General features: G+C 48.6%; 1 protein-coding gene across 1 annotated transcript in view; it reads left to right on the top strand.

Annotated features, from left to right (window-relative positions):
• Window positions 1–14806: 14806 nt before the first annotated feature.
• Window positions 14807–21916, top strand: part of Plxna2 (plexin A2) — a 189581-nt gene continuing 182471 nt past the window's right edge. Inside the window, exons 1-2 of the mRNA XM_013017499.1 lie at window positions 14807–16054; window positions 21356–21538. Coding sequence (XP_012872953.1) covers window positions 14876–16054; window positions 21356–21538 — 1362 coding nt within the window. The 5' untranslated portion in view covers window positions 14807–14875. The remainder of the gene's footprint in view (window positions 16055–21355; window positions 21539–21916) is intronic.

Raw genomic sequence — 21916 nt, 5'->3', positions numbered from 1 at the left:
CACAACTTGAAGAGGCTGAGACAATGACCCGAGCAGCTGCCTGCAGACTGTGCTGGCTGGGAGGCACAGACAGAGAGCTCCCTTCTAACTCGACTCTCATGAAATGGCTGGGGTGCTGGGGCGGGGGGAAGAGGGAGCCGGTAATCAGACTGCCAAGGTTTGCGCACCATGCACCTGTGCGCTTTCCTGGACAGCCAGGTCTGACCCAGAGAGTAATCAAGGGGGAACTAGATCCAGAAGACTAGTCCAGGTCACTTGACAGATTTCTTCTGGATGTCCCCAGCGTTGGGGACATATCCCCAGTCCTTGGAGGGTCTTGTGGGAAAAGGAGGACAAAATATTTATCTAAAGGAGGGCAAAATAGTCATCTAAACAGAGAAAAAAATAGAAAGTGTCACCAAAAGCCTGTACCAGTAAAGGGGGGGAAGGTGTATTCCTTGCAAGGACTTTGAATTTGCAAGCACATCATTTCATTTGAACAAATACTTATAGATACCTGCTGTGCACCAGGTATAATGGGTTGAAATCGAGTCACTCTCTCAGCTCTGGAGGAACTGACCACTTGGCAGAGAGAATGCTAGAGATTGTACTCTGAAATTTGGGCTATGTAAGTTTGATAGTAGGTATTGGAGGACAGAAGACAAGAGGTGAACCAGAGTCCACCCCAAGGGGCACGAGTTTCAGAAGGAATGAATGAGCACAACATGACTTTGGAGAATTCAGCACAGGTTGAAAGATAATCAGACGTCAAGTAGGAGAGTGTGTCTGGGAGCAGAAAGGTGTAATAAGTGATTGCTGAGATTCCCCTGGTCTCTGTAAGCCCTTCCAGCCCGAATCTCCAGCTTTTCTGCAGCAAATTCCCCACAGGAAAAGAGAAGTAGAATGGAGTGTCAGGTCCTTACAAATGTCCCAGGGCTACTGACCTTAATTCCCAAGTAAGCAGAAGTAGGTCTCACACCTGGCCTGAGAGTGGGGTGCCAGGAAGACTGGGCTGGGATTAACCCTGTCTCCCCTGGAGCCAGAGTTCTACTAATCATGTTAAAATTAGCACTCGCTCTCCAAGCAGGGGCAGACCCACTGAAGTGAGATTTGGTCCATTCTCTGCTTGCACAGTTCTAACTTCTAATCATTGTCATAAACAGGACTGAAGCAGCTGCTCAATCCAGTCTATTATCAGCTTGGTTGGAGACAGAGAAATTTAAATGACAGTAAGATGCTTAGCAAAGAAACGAAAGTCGGTGTTAAAAATAAAGAAAACAAGACAGCTTGTTTCATCGAAATAGAAGGGTTATTAAACAGCCCTGAATTAATCAGCGATCTGCCACGGTTGGGGATTGAAGAGCAGTGAGGCCGGGGCAGGGGCTGAGAGCTAGAAGTTGAGGGTAGTGGCGTGGCGGGGGGGGCCGGCAGGGATGGGGGAGAGGCCCACAAAGGCAGATCTGAGCCACATGCATCTCGGCCTGTCTGCAGATACTGTGGCAAAGCTGTGGTCTTCAGAAGAGCTCTGGCAGCAAGCTTTCTGCCCACTGCTAAGGGCAGATCAACCCACCACAGGGTCACCTTTGGTCACTCTTGGCCCCCTTTCTACCTAAATTCAAGCTTCTGGATTCTTTCCATCTGCCACCACCTGTGCGAGCTCCTAAGCGCCGTTTCCAGGCCTCCTTCCTACCAGGCAAAGCTGGACCAGAGCCAAGTGGCATTCAAGTCCCCAAGACCTCAACTTTGAGTGGCTGCTTTTGATATACAACCTCTAATCCCAAAGAGTGATATTAGGCTATCCCCAACGCTGGGCACAAAACTGCCCAGGTGGAAGCAAGCCCTCTGGAGAAAATGATTTCTCCTTGGAGTTACCCATTGGTAACATCTGCAGCCATAGGCATTAGAGAAGCAGGTGCCATGTTTGATTCCTCTGCTGGAGTAGGTAGCCTTGAGGGGCCCCGAGTCTCACCAGCTGTAATGGCAGTATGGGGGCCACTTGACCTCACAAGCTTGGACAAGGAGCATAGTCATGGGACATTACAGGAATAGGTGTAGAAGGAGGCAGATAGATTTGCTCCTTGGTGCATGGCACGGAGGAGGGCCGAATGCACATCTGTCAGCACGCAAGCGCGGGTCTGGGTATGGGATGCATAATGTGCTGGATCTTGAGTCAATCACGGCTGGAGCGTTTTCTTTGCTCTTTGACCCCCACATTCTTTCTCCTCACCCCTCCCTCCCTCCCCGGGGCTCTCCCAGCTCCCTCCTGCCTGTTTACCCTTTTCCAGGCTTCTCTCATACACCCCATTCATCATCCTGCTCCTGAGTCTCACCCAGGCAGCTCTTTTCATCTCCAGTCCTCCCCTCCTCCCCTCCTCCTCCCCCTGTGGCCCCTGCTTCCCTTCAGCACATTCCTCTTGGCCTGTCTCAGCCTCTCTGATAATTGTACCCTTCGCTTTCCCTCACCAGAGGGCTGGGGGCTCTTGGATGTCTTAGTCCACTCCCCCCACACACAAGGGCCTCCAAAGTCTGTCTCTTCCCAGTTCCTTGCCAAGGGATGGTGGCACTGCAGGTTCAGGGTCCTCCAGGTCAAGTGCCTCTGCATCTTGGCACAGAGGAGGCCCTAAAGCCAACAGACTTCTTTCTGCCTGGAGTCTCACCCACCCCTTCCCTTTCCGTGAGTCTCTTTCCTCCAGCTCCACCGTACTTCCCCTTGCTAGGTATGGGAGCCTACGTGAGACTGCTCCACAGCTCAGGGTCTGTTCTGGAAGAGCTGGAGTCGCAGACACAAGGGAAAAGAATTGGAACTGAAGATGTAAGGGAACGGGGTGGGACATGGGCTGTTGAAGATGCTTCCTCGTGGAAAGGTAGAGCTTCAAATCCTAAGACTGGATGTTGGTTCAGAAAAGCACTGGAGAGGAGAGGCGGGGGACACAGGGAGGAAGAAGAACTTCATCTGGAGCTCAGAAACAGACCCGGGGTAGGAAGAACCCAGAGAACATAAGTTCTGGTTCACCAGGTCATTATCTCAGCGACTCCTTCCTCCTCCTCCTTCCTTCCTTCCTTGCTCCCTTCTTTCCTGCTGCAGCTGTCTGAGCAGGGTATCACACACTATCCGTAAGTCACTCAGAGATCATTAGGAGATGGGAGGGATGACTCAGCCATGCTTTGGCCAACAGACTGGTAGGAAGGGCAGTGGCCATCTGAGGACCAGTATGGGTCAGCACTGGACCTTCGATGCCAGTTCCATCCAAGAGGGCTGGACCTCCACCATGCTTGCCTGAATGGTAGTCACCCCTCACCTGAGCTGAAACGCAGCCTTTGACATTGGAGCAGCCATCACTGCCAAGGAGAGGATGCCCTTGAACAGTGTTTCCCCCCAAACAGAAACAAGAATAACTGGTGTTTACCCAGAGCTGTAAAGTTTACAATACAATTTCCTATCCTCCATTATCTCATCGATTCTCACCACAACCCTGTGAAGTGTTGTTTACAGAGGGAGAAGTGAAGCTCCCTCCAAAAGGTCAAATAATATATATACAAGGTCACCCAACTGGCAGGTGGCCGAGGAAGGCTTGAACACAGGCGTGTCTCCAAAAGCCATGGTCTCTTCTCTGTTTTCCTTTCTTTCTTTCTTTCTTTTTTTATTGTTCTGTGTTTCCGACATCATTACATGGCTTGTGGCTCCAGAGCTTTCTTCCTAAGACTCTTACTGCACAAATCTGGACTGTGCCTTCTATGCCAGAGTTGGTGTCTTCCCATTCTTCTCCATCTTTCTCCTCGTCCAGTGATTTGCTCATTGTCAGGATCCTTCCCAAACAGTTCCCTACTCTTTCCACTTGTCCCACAAGATCGTTTATGACAAACCTCTGTGGTAAACATCATTGGCAAGTCATTTCTTAGAGCAGACTAGCAGAGATAGTGTCAGCCGAGGAAAAGCAAATCAGATCCTCTGTCTCCGCCATCATTCAGACTGAGCAGAGATCATTCTGCTAACCCTGCCCAGCAGGCTATGATGGACTGGGTTTTATTCCTGCCCTCAGAGAGGCTCTGTCTCGATGGGATTAAAAGAGCCAGTGCAGCTCAGCAATCTTACATTCATTTCAGAAGAGAGGGGGCTTTGAAGAACGGGCAGGGTTTGTTTCCACAAAGAAGAAAGTAGAGATGAACACAGTGAAACCAAGCGAGTGTTTTGAGGGACAAAGAAGAAAACAAACTGGTTTGCTGGGAGTGGAGTCTCTCTGGAAGAGAGACAGTGAAATGAGAAATACCAGTGCGCCAAGTGGGTAGATCATGAACTTGGGACATTCAAAGTTCTAAGCCTATGTGGGCAACAGCAGAAAGCCACGGGAGGTATTTCCATAGCCAAGTCTCTCAAAATTGACCCATACACCTCGCAGGGCCAAACAAGGGAGCTGTGGGAGAGGAAATGAAGATACATGAGACACACCTTGCAGGATGTTTGTGCCTGGATGCCAGTGGCTTCCACTGTGGCCAGTTGCAGCGAAGGCCTGGTTGGCAAGAAGGTGATGTCCTTTATCACTTCAGTGGGTCACAGCCGTGAGCTTCTGGGGGAGGAGGCTGTACTTTTGAACCCTGGGGAAACATTAGCTTCTAGAAACAAACAGCACCAAGTATTGCACCTTGACCTGGCCTAAAAGCCACTTTCCCTGGCGTGGGGCTGCATAGGTTTTGAAGCCAGACAGGAAGGAGGGAGTGTGTGGGAGAGCAAGCAGGAATTGCCTAATCTGGGTCTCTGGGGGCCTTCACATGTTTTTTTTCCCCTTGGGAAGAAAAATATGTGGGCAGATTCAGGGGAAAGTTAGTAGAGTTTTCAGATCGGCCATGGACTGAGAGTTGAGCCGAATGCCTGGTGCCTTGTTTGGCATTTTCTTCCCTGATCTTTTGTTTCCCCTTCTCCCTCCCACTGGTGTGGACCCGAGCTGTGTCATTATTCTTTGAAAACATTATGTTTAATGGCAGCATAATATGCCATTATGTGGAATAACTGTAATTTGTTTAATCATTCAGTTGGACACTTTTTAACCCTGCTCTCCTGCCCCAATTTAATCTCCAGGAGGCCCTAGCTCTCTTTGACTCGATAAGGACAGAATGAGGAGAAGGCCACACCCCCAGGCTCCTTAAAGGATCCTGTGGGATTGCCTTAGAAGTTAACTGTCCTCTAATGGACCTCTGACCACAAAACACCCCCCTAGACTTCATCTGGTCAACGTTAACCACAACTTCTGCCAGCCCCAAACCCATTCCTACTTTCTTACCAAAATAAGAGACATAAATGGGGCTATGGAACTCAAGACTCAACCTCTGAAGCATTCACCAAGTTGTAACATCAGGGCAAGCTTCCCTAGATTGGTGATAAAAAGAACTTGGCTGAAAAATAAATTTGGGGAAAAAAAATCAAGGCAATATAGACTATCAGGGAAAGCTCAGCGTCCTAGTGAAATGATCCCAGCTAAGACTTTCAAGCATGCTGAGACTCAGTTACTTCATCTGTGGAATGGGTGTGTAATCGTCAAACCCACCTTGAAGGTGCGCCAAAAAATGATCAAGAATACAATCCAGTTCAAAGCTGGCATGTGGCAGATAGCTCATAGGAACCATGGTTTGTCTCCACTGGCTTTGTGATAGAGAATACATGGGAAGTCTTATTATTTTGCTACGTGCGGTCCACATGAGGTCTCCAAACAGGAATTTTGACCTGACCGAGCAAAGCCAAATCCTCCTCCTGTGCCTTTTTCTTGCTTTTGGAAAGAGCCTGGGAGTTGCCTTTCCTGCCCTCAGATCCAGTTGTGCCTACAGAACAGCAAAAAAGCAAAAAGCAAGAAAGAAAAGAAATAAATAGTAAGCTAAAATAGTTTTGACAGGGCCCTGCTTAAGGTCAGAGACCAGGAGGGGCGACCTTTTCAGACCCTCTTAGTGCAGAAGGCAGGTGCACTCCTAAGACTCCTTTCTTTCAACCTCCAGCCCTGGTAATTCCCCCTTGATTCTTTTTGGTCCATGGGGGGAGGTGGTCACAGCAAGGCAGCGCTTCTCCCTGGCCCTCCCCCAAAGAGGGTTGAAGAGGGCAGAGTCTGAAAAAGTGGGGGACAGAATCGGGGTGGCAGGGAAGGCAGCTGCTTGAAATTGATTGCTCTTGTAGTTTAGTTTATACCGTGCGGCTCTCTCAGCTCTGCCCGGGTGGCGACCTTTAGATAATAAAGGGAATTCTGGGAGATTTCTGACAGGCCCATGACATATGGGGCGGGTCTGCAGGGTCAGGCAGTGTATCTCCCTGCTCCCGGCCCCAAGGTAATGAATCTTGTTTTGACTTTGCAAAGCCAGACCAGCCGTGTCCTAGAAAAGAACAGGGCCTCTCCACCCCCTGCCCACGAGCCCCTCCGCTGAGCGCACGTCTTGGAGCCCTTCATAATTCAGGGAGACAACTCCAAACTTTTATAGCCTGGGCAAGGCAAGGACAAACACTGGATGTTTCGCTAAAGCCCTGGGAGAACTCGAGTGGTTTCCAGGGCTCCATCAGTGCCCACGGAGAGACCTGGGGTGGAGGGGTGGGGCACCAAGAGACTCTCCCTGGTATGCAAAGCAATGGGAGAAGATCAGGGCTCCTGGTGGAAGAGGAGCTGGAGTGGGAGTAGAAGGAGGTGGCTCCATGGGAGGGGAGGTTCTCACAGAATTTTCCATCGTAGTCACTCTGAGCAAGCATGAGAATGAATGGAGACAAGGAGAGGCTAAAGAAGGGTAAGAGCCACTTGGCAGGAAACATTGACATCAGGGCCTCCTAATCGTCTCCCCAAAGCCTTGCAGGCCAGAGCACATGGGTTCCTATGGCTGCTGTTCTCAGGGGTGATGGGCGAGCACAGAGAAGCATGGTTTGCAAGCATGGTTTGTGAACATCTATGTTTCCTGCCACTCCCCACAAGTATGTGTAGTGCATGTGCACACGTGTGCACACACAGACATAAGCACTCACGTGTACATGCATGCCACCACACCTTTCTTTTTTTTTTTAATTTTATTGTCAAGGTGAAAAGGCAGCTCTCGATCCAAAAAGTTAAGAGTCCATGGTTGCTTCCTACTATATTCATTAGTTTGAAGTTCTGCGGCGACTGGGTGGCTTCAATAACACACTGATCTTTTCTCTGTATTCTGGAGGTTGGGAAGTCCCAGACTGAGGGGACTGAGGAGTTGAATGCTGTGAGGGACTAGAAGGGAAGGGTCTGTCTGTTTCAGGTCTCTGTCCTTGGTATGGAGGTGACATTTTCTCCCTGTGTCTTCACATTGCCCTCCCTTTGTGGGTCTCTCTCTTTCCGTCTCTTTGCCCCCACTCAGTTGCCACACTGACTCTTGCTATGAGGACAGTAGCCATCTTGGATTTGCACTTACTCTCACATCTCATGTTAATTTGATTGGCTCGCTAGAGATCCTTTATTCAAACATATAATATTCTGAGATCCCAGGGGTTAGGAATGTACAACAGGAATTCTAAGAAGAGATCATTGAACCCATAACGTTCTTGGTTCTTACACCTTTTGCCCGGCCTCTGGGCAGCATGGGAGAGGTGCAAAATGTGTCACTGTCATGCTATTTTGTGCCATCTAAGAGTACTTGGATTTGAACTCAGAGTCTTGCACGTGCCAGGCAGGCACTCTACCACTTGATCCATTCCACCAGCCCTGTTTCTGTCTCCCTTTTTCTTTCTAAATAGGGTCCTGCATTTGGCCCACGCAAGCCTGAGTCATGACCTTCTATTTATGATTCCTGGATAGACAGGTTGATGGCTCAAGCCACCATGCCAGGCTTCCATGAGCCTTTCTGGAGGAGAGAGTTATACCTGCCTTGATTGGGGGGGAAGGGGGGTTCCTCACCGCTCCCTACCTTGGTATATGGAGTCTTCCTTCATCACTGATGGAGACAGTTTAATCTCCCCAGTTACCTTCTCTGGCAACCTGGTTACTAAAGATAAACTCGAGTTGATCCCACCTGCAAAAGAGCCCACATCTCTGACAAGTTGGGATCTATCCTTTCATAGCCATAGAGGGCGGCGAGAAAGGAACTGCTGCCCCAAGTTGTCTTGAACCCCCACCCCCACTCCAGAGGGCCTAGAAATTATGCAGGTCACCTTGCCAGGGATATATATGTCAGCACAACCCACCTTTCCTCAGCTCTCTCTCTTCTCCCCTGCTTTGGGGCCAGGCCTAGCCACTTAGCTTCACATAACAGTGCAGCCTCTAGGAGGAAAATGACATTCGATTAATGAAGCAAACGCAGCTGGTATAGTAGTGACATCTAAATTGTTCCTTTGGTCCCGTTATTTTCCCTTGGAAATTCTTCCTCTCCCCGTGCCCCTCCCCCCCTTTTGCTTTAAATCGCGTGCATAAAATACGCTAATAACAATCTTGGTGTCTGTGGATGAGTGACAGCTGAAATAAGAAAAAGACTAATCGTACCTCCTGCAGTCCTGTCACAGGGAGATTAAATGAGCCCCTCCCCCTCCCCTTCCCTCCCTCCCTCGTCTCTCCCTCCCTTCTGCTCTCTCCTTCCTCCTGCTGTCTCTCTCTGTCTCTGTCTCTGCCCCCCCTCCTGCTCTCTCTTCCCTCCTTGGTCTCTTCTCAATGAGAATCATGGGCAGTTGAATAATAATATTATAGACACCATCGGGGTGATAGTGGGGGGGAAATCAGCAGAAACCCATGATTATTCCTTCAATCTAATAATTATTTAAATACCAGATAACTCCTTTCAGTCTAATTGAGGCCTTTCAGCTGTTGGCATTCCCAGAGGCCTTTGCATTCGCCCTCTCACTCACCTTGTGCTCCCCAACATGTCTGGACTTCCTCTGGGGTCGGCGTGCACACGTTCACCTGCTGCAGGAGATGGGGAGGCAGATCCTTCCCCGCTGCCCCACCCACAGAAGTGATCAGAGGCCTCGGGGGTCTCAAGCTGAGACATCTCATCTGGTGTGGATTTGCATTCATAGGAAACTGAGATGAGAAGAAACCTTTAGACCTCATCAGGACCAATCAGAAAATTCCGGTGCTCTTTGGCAGTCTGCTCCAGTGGTCTTCTCTAGGCAGGGTGCCCATCTTAATATCTAACTCCAGTCCCTTTTCCTGCAATCTTAACTCTTTGGGGAGCAGAGGTTTTCTGTGCTGAGACTAAATCTGACCTGTCTGTGAAGGGATCTAGAACCAGGTAGGAGGAGAAACAGGACACCAAGAGGACACCTAGCTCCAAAGACACAGTGCCGGCCACATTCCTGAGTTTGGCACTTTCCTGGGAATCCCTGGGCTGAAGGAGGTCAGAGGCGGTCACTCTCCACTACTGGGAAGGGAAGAATTCCCACTGCCTCTCCTTTATCCTTTGTGTCTCTTCATCCCTGGCCTCTGAGTCTTTCCCTCAGTACCCTCTCTCTGTCCCAGCTCAATGTTACACTCCCTTGTCCCCATCACAGGGCCACTTCATTATGGCCCAGACAGAACAGCCCTGAGACACAGCATAATCTCTAGGATCCTTCCACCTACAATGGAAGAAAGCCTAGGTATTTGGTCACAAGGTCTGAGTTCTGGTTTCAGCCTGTCCCAGGCCCTTTTTTTTTTTCTTCTTTCTTTTTTGTCAGTTGTGGGGCTTGAACTCTGGGCCTAGCTGCTGTCCCTCAGCTCTTCAGCCCAAGGCCAGCACTCTACCACTTGAGCCATAGCGCTACTTCTGGTTTTCTGGTGGTTTACTGGCGATAAGAGTCCCATGGACTTTCCTGCCCGGGCTGGCTCTGAACCATGATCCTCAGATCTCAGCCTCCTGAGTAGCTAGGATTATAGGTGTAAGCCACTGGCGCCTGGCTCCAGACTCATTTTGAGTTACCATGGACAATGCATTTCCTTTCTATAGGCTTTGGATTTTTCATTTACCAAAAAAAAATGTATTAGAATGATCTCAGCACTCATTCTGCTCTCAAGGGCCACCTGATGTAAAGGGATCACTGGGGAGAAGAAGATAGACTCCCCTCTGTCACAGGATAAAGGGGAGTGGCATTCACTGTCATGCTTGCCCTTAGCCTTTCCACCTCTGGGCATCTCAAGATGCTTACTGTGTGCACCACCTAGTAGGCGTACAAAGAGGCACCTTATTGCTTTACCAGTGCCATGGTGGAGCCGAAGGTGGTGGTGATGATGATGAGAATGCAGCAACGGAGAGAGTGGTTATGGTGAGCAATGGGTAGGTCCAGTGGTATGTGATCTACTAGCATGACCTTTGACCCAGTTGGGCGAAGTCATATCTTGCTCTCACTTCTCCTCCTACCAGCCAGCTTTTGCAATAAGAGATCTAGTGCCAACATAGAAGTCTGTGTGCCTTGATCTCCCCACAAAGAGCAACTGGAAGAGGACAGCCAGGAGAGAACCCTCTTCTGAGCTGAACTGGGAATGCCTGGTTGCCATTTTCTCCCTGTATTGCTACTGACACCTGTAGCAGCTGATCAGGAAGGTATCTGATGCCTTCACTGGCTGGCTACAACTCCTGCCTCCTGGATCTTGATCAGGAAGGTATTCTCAGGCCCCTAAATGAAATATTTAGTGGCATCTGCTTCCCAAAGAGGCCAGCAGGGCCTCTCATTGGCATCCGGGGCACTCTGAGGAAGATGTCTGCAGATAGGCAAGAGTCCAGGTACAACATGCCTCATTGGAGAGCAGAGATGAAGGAGAGGGACACTGAGAGGGAAACAGAGGCGTAGCTGGTGTTGAGCCTGAGAATGCATGCAACAAGTGACCTCACAAAACTAGATAGAAAGAACAATGTGACTGAAAGAACAGAACATAATTACTCAAAGAAAACTTGCAATTTTAACACTAGCAGAAAATGAGGGCTAATAGAAAAAATTAAATAATCAATATCATAAACATATGTTCGCTGACTTCCCTCAAACTGAAGATGGAGAATTCCATGGAATGGAGGGAGGTGAGGAGCTGGAAATATCAGCAAACAAATTGCTCATAATGAAGGGTAATGTATCTTGAACACTTGAAACAGGCACTGTTGTAAGTGCTTTCTAGCATTGATGTCATTATGGTAATCCTAAGAGACAGATCCCAGTCCTGAGCTCAATTGAGGTGGAGAGATGGCATCCCAGAATGCTAAGTAACTTGAGCAAGTACACACAGATGTATCTCCATTGGAAGCCAAGCATCTAAGTTCAGCATTCATGCATTTAACCGTGACCACACTGCCACTCCTCAGAGGCACAAAGGTGTGTGTCATTCCCTTCTCTCCTTGCCTCCTGGGCCCTTCTTTGGAAGAGCTTCTTGAATGCATCCGTCTTGGCAGACCGAAGCTCTCAACTTGTCCTTGCAGTTGCTGTCCTTGTGAAAACCCCATTCCCAACGTAGGGAAATCTATAGATCGATCTCCTGCTCATCCCTTGCTGTCAGGAGATGGTGCTTCCTCTTGACTCCAGGGTTCAGTGACAGCTGCTCAAGGGTGGGCGGTCCCTAGGCCTGGAAGGATGAATTCCCTGGCTGGTTACCAGGAGCAGACTGTCCCAGAACAATACTACTAAATGGGTGAGAGGAAAACAGGCCAGCTGTGGTGATCTGTTGAGAATTCCTGGCCTAATCAGCCTCATAGGTAAAAGGACCACAGCTGTTGCTGCATCCCAGACTCTAGGAACTCTAGGAGCCAGGCTTCAGGGAGTCATTTCTGGAAGGGGAAATGATACAGATTGGCCAGTTCAGATATCTTCTATTTTAAAACTAAGAAATAGACTCAGGAACAAGCTAGGCCAGTCCAAAGCCAAAACACAATTTGTGAGTGATACAGTATGACCCAGGATTACTGAGTCTTCCTCCTTCTCCCTGCCCTAGAGGGCTCCAAGCCTTCTAGTCCTCAGGGAGCTAATTTTCCCATCCTCAACCCAGATCTCAAGGATCCCTTCATCGCCACTAGCCTTCCTACAATCTAGGCAGAGGCAGTGCTGGAACTTGTACAATAGTATGACAGAGAACATTAGCGTGAGGCTATTCCCTTTCTTCTGTCTCTAGCTTCCTAGATTAAGCAGTCACTAAGTCAAGGAGGGCATCAATCAAAGGTCCACTCATAGCGCTCATCCCACAAAAGGAAGAATAGAATGCAAGCCAAAGAAGAAATTCGGCTTCTTCAAGATTTCTCAAGTGCTATCTCCTAGAGAGGCTTCAGTGATAAAGTAACAACGCATATACGTGAAGCACATGGTGTGTGCCAACAACCAGGCTGTTTTCCTTACACGAGCACATTTGTTCTCTTGAGCCAGGTACCCTAATGATCCCCATTCTACAGAAAGGCAGGTGAGACCTGACGTGCCCGAGGTCCCAAATTCACTCCCAACTTCTGCTTAACAACAAAAGTCATTTGGGAGGTGAGATGGACAATCTTAACCTCACACCGAATCCTTTCATGTAAACCTCTATCCATCATGTCCAGGTATGTGGTGTTCGTTGTGGGAAAAGTGGCGCATATACAGCCCACTAGTTTAATGTGAGTATGGCTCACAGAGCATTTTCTCCAATACAAAAGCCTCCAGCACCATGTGGTGACAATTAGCCTTCTCCTCACTACTCCTCCTGGGACCTGCCACTCTCACCTGTAGTCCAAGGAGCTTCCCTAACCCAGAGAGAGGGGCATGCCAATATGGCCTCTTGCAATTCCCCGCACAGCTGGAGAATTTGAGGATTCTGTTATTTCCTTTCCACGGCTCCTCTTGAGGAATTCACGTCCTGCTACCGGCCTCAGGACATGGCTAAAAATAACCTCTGGTTTTCAAACCGAAAGCTGGATCTGTTGGGAGCCATTGCCGGTGTGTGTGTTGTGTGCGTGGGGCCGGAAGGGCTGTGTCAGAGTGGCTGAGGTCAGCCCCAGCCGCATGCTGTTGCTGCCTTCCTCTTTCCAAGGAAGCCCGGGGCCTCGTGAGTCACCCCAGAACACCCCAGTGGAGCCTGGTTGGAGGAAGCCAGTCAGGTGGGACCAACTTTGGCACCATAGTGGCTGCCAGCCCTAGGATGCAAAGCTGAAGAGCAGGAAGAGGAATGTCTAAAAGTATAAGGGGGGGGGGAGTTGGAGGAGATTTTCAGAGTGGAGACTGTTCTTATTATAACAGGGTCCAGCCAGACTGGGGGGGGGGGGGAGGGGCTAGACAGGCCTCCCCAAAGCCACTTAGGAGCAAATTCTGGACTGTTTCCATTCTTGATAACTCATGTGCCCAGGGTTGTGTCTGGACTTGTCTGCGAAGGTTGCCTGGAAATGTGTCCAGCTGGAGGGAAGAGCTCTCTTCTGGAAGACTCACTGCCTCCTCCTCCTCCTCCCAGTATTACTGCCACACTGGAAGTCAGGGGCAGCACAGCTGGGGTGGAGACAGATGCTTTCTCTGGCCTCCCATCCCTTGCCCAGGCTCTCTGTAGAGTCTCCTCCGGAGCCTTACCCTGCTCTCCAAGCAGTTTTGGTTGGAATGCAGACAGAAGTACTCAGGGGATGAAGATGGGTCTGGAAGCCTGGCCACTCAGGCCTGGGGCTGATTTCACACGTGTTTGACCAGTCCCAGACCCCAGGGGTAGCTGGATGACACCGATCCTTCAGTGTCCCCACTCCCTTCCCAAACTGCTGCAGCTCCCAACAAATTCCCCACCGGAGCTCCTCCTGCAGGTGGTGGGAGCTGGACTCAGCCAGCCTGGCTTCCTAGCAGGGACCTGCTTCCTGTCATCCTGCCTGAAGATAAGCAAGGGCGGAAGCTGCTCCCTCAGGACCTGGAGGTGGTGGTGTTATGTCCTTCTGTTAAGGGGGTTGCCCATCTCCTGAGGGGCTTTTCAGGACCCCAAATGACACATGTGAGAATCCTAGTTTGTTTGTTTTTTTGTCGGTCATTTGGTGTGAACTCAGGGCCTAGGCACGGTCCTTGAGCTCTTTTGCACAAGGCGAGTGCTCTACCACTTCGAGCCACAGCATCACTTCCAGTTTTCTGGTGGTTCATGGGAGATAAGAGTCTCCTGGACTTTCATGCCCAGGCTGGCTTTGATCCTCAATCCTCATAGCTCAGCCTGCTGAGGAGGTAGGATTACAGACCTGAGGGCGGAATCCTAGTCTTATTACATACAGTTATTTCCCTCTTCCAACAAGTCTTAGCACTAGTGATTAGAGATGCTTCTTTCTGAAGAAGAAGAAGCCCAGGAGCAGGGGCAGGGACAGAGTGGGGGGTTCATCATTCAGGGTGACCAGCTCTTCACCCCTCTCTGGGGATGACAGAGAATGAGATAGTGAAGAAAACTCAGTGGCACGTGGCAATGGGACTCTGAAAAAAGGGAGTTGTGTTTATGACATCAGACTTGCAGGAAGGGAGTGGGAAGGGGAGAAGGAGGTGCTTCCTAACCAGCTTTTAGAAACCATGAGAACCTTCCACTCACCTGGACCCTGACACGATGAGTGGGTGGGGAAGACGGTTTCGATTCTGACACTGGCGTTCTCGGGCTGGGTGAAACTTGAACAGCCTTTTAACCTCTCTGAAAGAGAAAAGATGATGTCTCAAGAGGACAAAAATAGAGATGCTCTGGTGCAGTTGATATTTTCTTTTTAGAGTATTATACCGCATAAAAGGCTGCAGACCAAAAATAGATAATAGGATTCCCTGAACATCCCAAAGCAGGAGAAAGTATGTTAAAAATAGAAAAACCCAAAGTGTAGATGGAAGTCACAGAGCTAGCCAAGATTGGGCGGTGGGGGGCCCTGGGTCAAGGAATACCATTCACTCTTGTGGCTTGCTTCCTGTCTGACCACTGGGCCTTGTGTTTTACAGAACCATGTGAGGGCCGAACCAGGAAGGTGGAGTAGAACAGGGAGGAACTGTCTCCTCAGCATCGCCCCCTTCAGGATGGAACAGCGGAGGCCCTGGCCCTGGGCTGACAGCTGGTCTGTGGTTTTACTTTCCCTGGTCTGGGTACTGCTGACTCCCTCAGCTGCTGGCATGCCACAGTTCAGTACTTTCCATTCTGAGAACCGTGACTGGACCTTCAACCACTTGACTGTCCACCGAGGGACAGGGGCTGTGTATGTGGGGGCCATCAACCGAGTCTACAAGCTGACGGGCAACCTGACCATCCAGGTGGCTCACAAGACAGGGCCGGAAGAGGACAACAAATCGTGCTACCCACCTCTCATCGTGCAGCCCTGCAGCGAGGTGCTCACCCTGACCAACAACGTCAACAAGCTTCTCATCATTGATTACTCTGAGAACCGCCTGCTGGCTTGCGGCAGCCTCTACCAGGGGGTCTGCAAGCTGCTGCGGCTGGACGACCTCTTCATCCTGGTGGAGCCATCCCATAAAAAGGAGCATTACCTGTCCAGCGTCAACAAGACGGGCACCATGTATGGCGTGATCGTGCGCTCTGAGGGCGAGGATGGCAAACTCTTCATTGGCACCGCGGTGGATGGCAAGCAGGATTACTTCCCCACCCTGTCCAGCCGGAAGCTGCCCCGGGACCCCGAGTCCTCGGCCATGCTTGACTACGAGCTCCACAGTGATTTTGTCTCTTCCCTGATCAAGATCCCCTCTGACACCCTGGCCTTAGTCTCCCACTTTGACATCTTCTACATCTATGGCTTTGCCAGTGGGGGCTTTGTCTATTTCCTCACTGTCCAACCCGAGACCCCTGAGGGCGTGGCCATCAACTCGGCTGGAGACCTCTTCTACACCTCACGTATCGTGCGTCTCTGCAAGGATGACCCTAAGTTTCACTCCTATGTGTCCCTGCCCTTTGGATGTACCCGCGCTGGGGTGGAATACCGCCTGCTACAGGCCGCTTACCTGGCCAAGCCTGGGGCCGCCCTAGCCCAGGCCTTCAATATTAGCAGCCAGGATGACGTGCTCTTTGCCATCTTCTCCAAAGGGCAGAAGCAGTACCACCATCCTCCCGACGACTCTGCGCTCTGTGCCTTCCCCATCCGGGCCGTCAACTTGCAGATCAAGGAACGCCTGCAGTCCTGCTACCAGGGGGAGGGAAATCTGGAACTCAACTGGCTGCTGGGGAAAGATGTCCAGTGCACCAAGGCGGTAAGGAGATGCTCCCCTCACCTGGAAACCTATCTGTAAGGGACTCTGGCCTTCCTGCGTGTGCCCTTCTGTACACCTCACTCCCAGGCCACCAACGGCAGGAGTGAGAGAGATTGTCATGCTCAGGTTATCAAGTGATAAGCAAACCCTATACAGGATGTCACCTCTACTTGAAACATGCTTGGGACATGGTCTTTTGGTTCATCAAATCATCCTAAATATATGCCATGTGTTAGTGGATGCTGTTGCAGGTGTTTGGTGAGCCGTACAGCCATGTTCCCTGCCTTCATGGAGCTTACCCTACTTGCAAAGCAAGACAAGCGGATATTTGAAACACACAGGTGGTCAAATGGTGATCATTGCGATAGAGGAAAACAAATAGATGAGTGAATCAGCTCACTGAGAGAGTGGTATCAAAACAAAGACTGAGCAAGGGAAGAAAGGGTACCATGCAGGTATTCGGGGGTGGGGGGAGAGCATGCTAAAAAGGAAGTGGTAAGTGTGAAGAATTCTGGGCATGGCTGGAGTGTGTGAGGAACATCAGGGCCAGTGTAGCCTGATCACAGTATATGAGAAAGAGAATAGAAGATGAGACCTGAAACTGGTAAATGGCCCAGATCACATACATACAGGCTAGAAGCCACTGTGGTGCCAAGTAAAGAGATGGAAAGATTGTGAATATATGAGTCAGAGGAGAAGAAAGGCAAACAAGTTTGACTGATGGCTTGAAATAGAATAGAGTCTTGACAAACGCTGAGGAGGGGAAGGCTGTCCTTAGGACTTAAACCTGAGGACAGCAGAGATAAGAAAATCAGTGAAGCATGTGTCCTGAAGCTCATAGCACTCTGAACCAACCATCCTTCTCTCTCCCCTTCGCTTTATCAGTCTTTCCTTCTTCCCTCTCTCCTTCTACCCACCCAGCCCTCTATCCATCTCTCTTCCTTCCCTCCTTTCTATCTCTCCCTCTACCTATCCATCATCTATCCATCTTATCCATCCTTTCTTCTATCTCCTCCCTATCTCTCCACCTATCCATCATCTATCCATCTTACCTATCCCTCCATTATCTCTACTTCTGTCCACCCCTCCATTATCTATCCATCTTACTCATCCTTGCATCTATTTAACAACGAAGTATTGAAGGTTAAGTGAGTGTCTGGCACTCTACAAGGCACTGGGGATATAAAATAAAAACCATGATTGCTGGGTGCCAGTGGCTCATGACTCCTAGCTACTCAGGAGACTGAGATCTGAGGATCGTGGTTGGAAGCCAGCCCAGGCAGGAAAGTCCATGAGATTCTCATCTCCAATTAACCACCAGAACCTGTGCTCACCCTCCCCCCTCCAGCCAAAAAAATAAAAAACAATGTCAACAATGGAGCTGTGGCTTAAGTGGTAGAGCTCTAGCCTTGAGCACAAAAGCTCAGGAACTGCACCTGGCCTCAGCACTGGCAGATACATGTATGCATGCATGTGTGTATGCGTGTGCACACACACACACACACACACACACACACCTCATGAGATGATCCGTTGAGAAAATAGATGGAGAGATTCACACCATGCCTGGCATGTTAGTTAACTGCTAGGGAATGTGACAAGTACTAAAATTAGGTTTCTGTGCAAAGAGCTGTGGGCTCTGGACCAGCAGCCTGAGAAAAGGATCTGAGACCAAGGCCCATCTGACTGTCTTCTGAATATTCCAGAACTCATGTCATATCTTGAGAGGAAGTGAGTGCCCAAACTATGCTTCTGTTCTCACTGTGGTTAAGGCAATAGGCTTCGAAGTCCAACCCGTTAGGTGCTTTATGGCCTGTGTGACTTCAGTCAAATCCCAAACCTGGTCAGAGCCACAATATTTTTTTCATCTTTAACATAGAAGTACTAGTACCCTGTGTTCATGGTTATTGTGAAGCTCAAAGAGAAAACTTACATGCAATGCTTAGCACAATAGCTAACAGAAGTATTTGATCAATGAGATGCTAGGATTATTCATAGTCACCATAATAAAGAGACGGCTATTTGCTTAGCTGTCTTACAAAATGAGGAAATCACCTTAGAGAATCTCCAAGTTTCTTCTCAGCACTGAAATATTGTGATCAATGACCCTAACCCAGCTTGAGAGGAGCGAAGAGGAAATGTAAGGGTTAACCCCTTGCAGCTCCATTCAGGTTCCCATAGCCCAGAGTGGGAGGCCTTGTCAGGAGGAAACTTCTGATTCCTGCTTGTTTCTGAGCCAGAGGAAAGAGGAAGATGACACCCTGTGCTATTTCAGTGGCAGTGCAGAGGGACAAGCCCAGGCTAATAACCAAAGGACAGCAAAGGCACTGGGAAAGAAATGACAGCCAGGGGATGGGAACTTCAGAGAGAACAGCCCCGCCAGGGGCATACACCCGTCAGAAGGCTTGCTAGCAGGGGCTACGTGTACTACAGGTGCCGCATATAGAGCACAAAGGATCACAGACCTGGGGACCCAGAGATATTTTAAGGCACTTGAAGGAAGTGAAGGATCGGAGAGAGATGCTACGGTCACAAAGTCTGACTTTAATACGATCACTAGACTAATAGGGAAATGATAGATCAAGGATTCAAGCTTTGCTCTCAGGAAAGGGAGAGGAAGGAGATAATCATTCATTGCCTAGCAGCTATGTACTGGAGACTGTGCAGGGCAATTTCAGTATTACTTACTTGATCTTCACAATGATCCTCTAAAGCCATTGCTAATTATCACACTCATTTTTCAGGTGGAAAAACCCAGGCTGACAAAAACTAAGTTAAACTGCTTAAATGCATACAGCTATGAAGATAAAACAGGGATCCGAATTCAGTTCAGCCCCCATGACTTCAGAGTTCATGCGAGCTCTTTCTATGTAGCTTCTCCATGTCTAAGGAAAGCCCTTCAAGCTCTCAGCATTCAAGCTAAGGAAAGACACAGCGGGTATTTGGGAATAGCTGACCGTTTATTCAGACAGAAACTGTGAAGAGAAAGTCACTCTCAGGAACTTGGGATCCAAACAAACAATCTACTTCACAGTTCTGGAGATTCTAGAGTCAGAAAGAATGCTGAGAAAATCTACAATTACCAGCAAGCTGTTGCTTCTGTCACCATTTCTCCAGAGCTGGCGTGGGTTACAACTGTACCCAGATTCTGTCATATGTTCAAGCCCCTAGAGAGAGTAGTTAAAAAAATAAATCTAAGGTCACAAAATCAAGGGCTTAGCCCTAAAAAGAAGCTTGACAATACCTAGTTCAGCCTTTTATTTTACAGATGGAGAAAATGGAGACCCCTAGAGGGTTTGTACATACCAGGACAGTTCATGTCTACAGTAAAAGCAGGAGGAAAAGAGGTAGAAAGCATCAAAAATGAGTAGTGGCTGATTATTCTGTCCTGCTTCACTAGGGTGCTAGAAGTATTCCTATCTGTTGATATGCTTGTAAATAATTGACTTCAGGCAGGCAGGGTACATAGAAAAAAAAAGCCCCAGTTTATAGCATTTGCCAGTTTCTATGGTGTAAATACGTCTGCCACAGCTGATTTCAAGCAAAATGCCATGTCATTGAATTCAGAGATGTACAAAATAATCTCTCCTGAGTGGGTACTGGAGTGTCATAGTTTTGTTCTTTCGATTCTGCTGTGTGGGGCCCGTATGACCCAAAGTAGTTCGCATTCTTAGCCTAAAACTTGGTTCTTTTCTAAAGATCACACGTACACCAGTGCAGAATCATCATTCCTACCAGCAGAAAGAGCAAGCATAGTCTACAAAACACCCAGGAATCGCAAGAAATAAGTCTATTCCCTTTGGAATTGAGAAGAGAATAGCCCGTAGCTTAAAAAAAAAAAAAAAAGCATGTGCTGTAGCTTATAGACCAATTATTCCAAGGAATTGGACCTATCGAGGAGTGAAGCTTGTTCTTCCCTAATGAAGATGAGAAAAGGGGTTGAGGTGAGCAGGGGCTAGGTGTGGCCTTGATGTTTTATAGAAAACACAGTGGCCAAATCCTTTCCTCCTCTAGGATCCAGCTACCCCAGGACTTGGGGCTCTTTTTGGCCCATAGTTTGTAGTTCCATATTGTACAACCAACTCAGGTGGCTCAGAATACCAGTCAAAGTCCAGCCTTGTACCAGGAATGGTGTCAAGAATGTAAGCCCTAAACACTTCTGTAACCTCTGTCTTCTAAGAGCATGCAATATCTTTCCCTTCCTCCCTCTCTCCATCCATCCTTTATCCATCCCTCCATCCTTAATTTCCTTCTTTCTTAGGGGCCATTTATTACGCATCTCCATTTAATAGCTCTAAAAGAGAATGCTTCTAGCCTGAGTGGACACAGCCAGTTAGGAGTAGACTAGCAGATAGGAGTCCAGGTCTTTTACTTGCGCTTCAGAAGTTTTTGGTTTGGTTATTGTGGGTTGTTTTCAACGTGCTCAAAGTGATCTCCTTTGAAAAGTGAACAAGTCCTTCCCGACAGATTCTACATAGGCATACCATCACTCCATTCCTTCCAAAAGAATGGTAGTAGACTTTTCTTTCAATTATATGTATGCAACTTCATTGAAGACTAATAACATACAAGAGAAGGAGTACGTATGCAGCTTATTTATATGCAGTTTTATGTACCCCTTCATACTTCTAACCAGAAAACAACAAGGAAAGCTTTATTCTAAATGATGGAACTAAGACTTAAGTTTTTCTAAGGCAAGAAAGCAGTGACCCATTATTCCTATTCTGGAACTTCCAATGTTCTCCCAGAAGAATAGATAATAGAAATAGTTGAGTGACTTAGCATTCCTGTGCCCTCTAGGAAGACCCTGAAGCCCCTCTTCTCCCCACCCCAAAAAATCAACTTAGTCAAGGAACAAATAAGAAACTCTCACCAAGCTGGTAGAAACCTAGCCATGTTGTCACTCAGCTGAACATCTACTGAAGGGACTGTGTCTAAAACAGAAAGATCCTCACAGAGTGTATGGCTCCACAGGGGCATTAAAATAAGCAGAAAGTGAGCTCAGCAACCAGCTTAACAAATTGAGCTTGGTTCTCCTGGCAGAAAGGTGAACACAGGTGACTCCAGGTGAGTGGAAGATTACCACTCTTTTTTTTTTTTTTAAATCTAGTTCCATAGAAGCCAGGATGTGGTTTATGGGTCAGCTGGTGAGGTGCTTGGGTTCTATTAGACTACCCTGTGTTTGTGCCTGTCCCAAGCCTGGTGACCTCAGGTGACAGTGGTGGGCAGGGATAATTAATTTGAAGTTGATGCCACCATGCCTTCTCTGCCAATCATTCTGATCCCTTTCCCTCCTACCAGCCGGTGCCCATTGATGATAACTTCTGTGGCTTGGACATCAACCAGCCTCTTGGAGGCTCGACCCCAGTGGAGGGACTGACACTGTACACTACCAGCAAAGACAGAATGACCTCAGTGGCCTCCTATGTTTACAATGGCTACAGCGTGGTTTTTGTGGGGACTAAGAGCGGCAAGCTGAAAAAGGTAAGTCTGTGAGCCTGGCTGCGGGTACTTCCTAGAAAGTAGCTGCTGGTGGAGATTTAACCACAGGCCTATCTTCACTGTCTTGAGGGGAGGGAGTAGAATGGGGAGGGAGGCAGGGGTCTTTTTTTGTGCATGCGTGTGACTCATCTTCTAGCTGTTTTCTCCAGCCATCAGGATGTCTAGGAAACGCAAACGCATTTTAATGTTATGAATTTTCAAGAAATTAGGATGTTATCCCCCAAACCCATTAAAAAAATTATTATTATCTATCTGATGAATCATCCACATTGTAAATTCCTCTGACTAGGATCAGTAGAGTTGATTGCAATGGTAAAGTCTTTGTTGAATTGGAAAAAAAAAAAACTGATTGGAGCAGAG

The sequence above is a fragment of the Dipodomys ordii genome, unplaced genomic scaffold, assembly GCF_000151885.1.
Source record: "Dipodomys ordii isolate 6190 unplaced genomic scaffold, Dord_2.0 Scaffold35, whole genome shotgun sequence".
Lineage (NCBI taxonomy): Eukaryota > Metazoa > Chordata > Mammalia > Rodentia > Heteromyidae > Dipodomys > Dipodomys ordii.
Note: the sequence above shows the minus strand (reverse complement) of the source record. Positions and strands in the feature narration are given on the sequence as shown.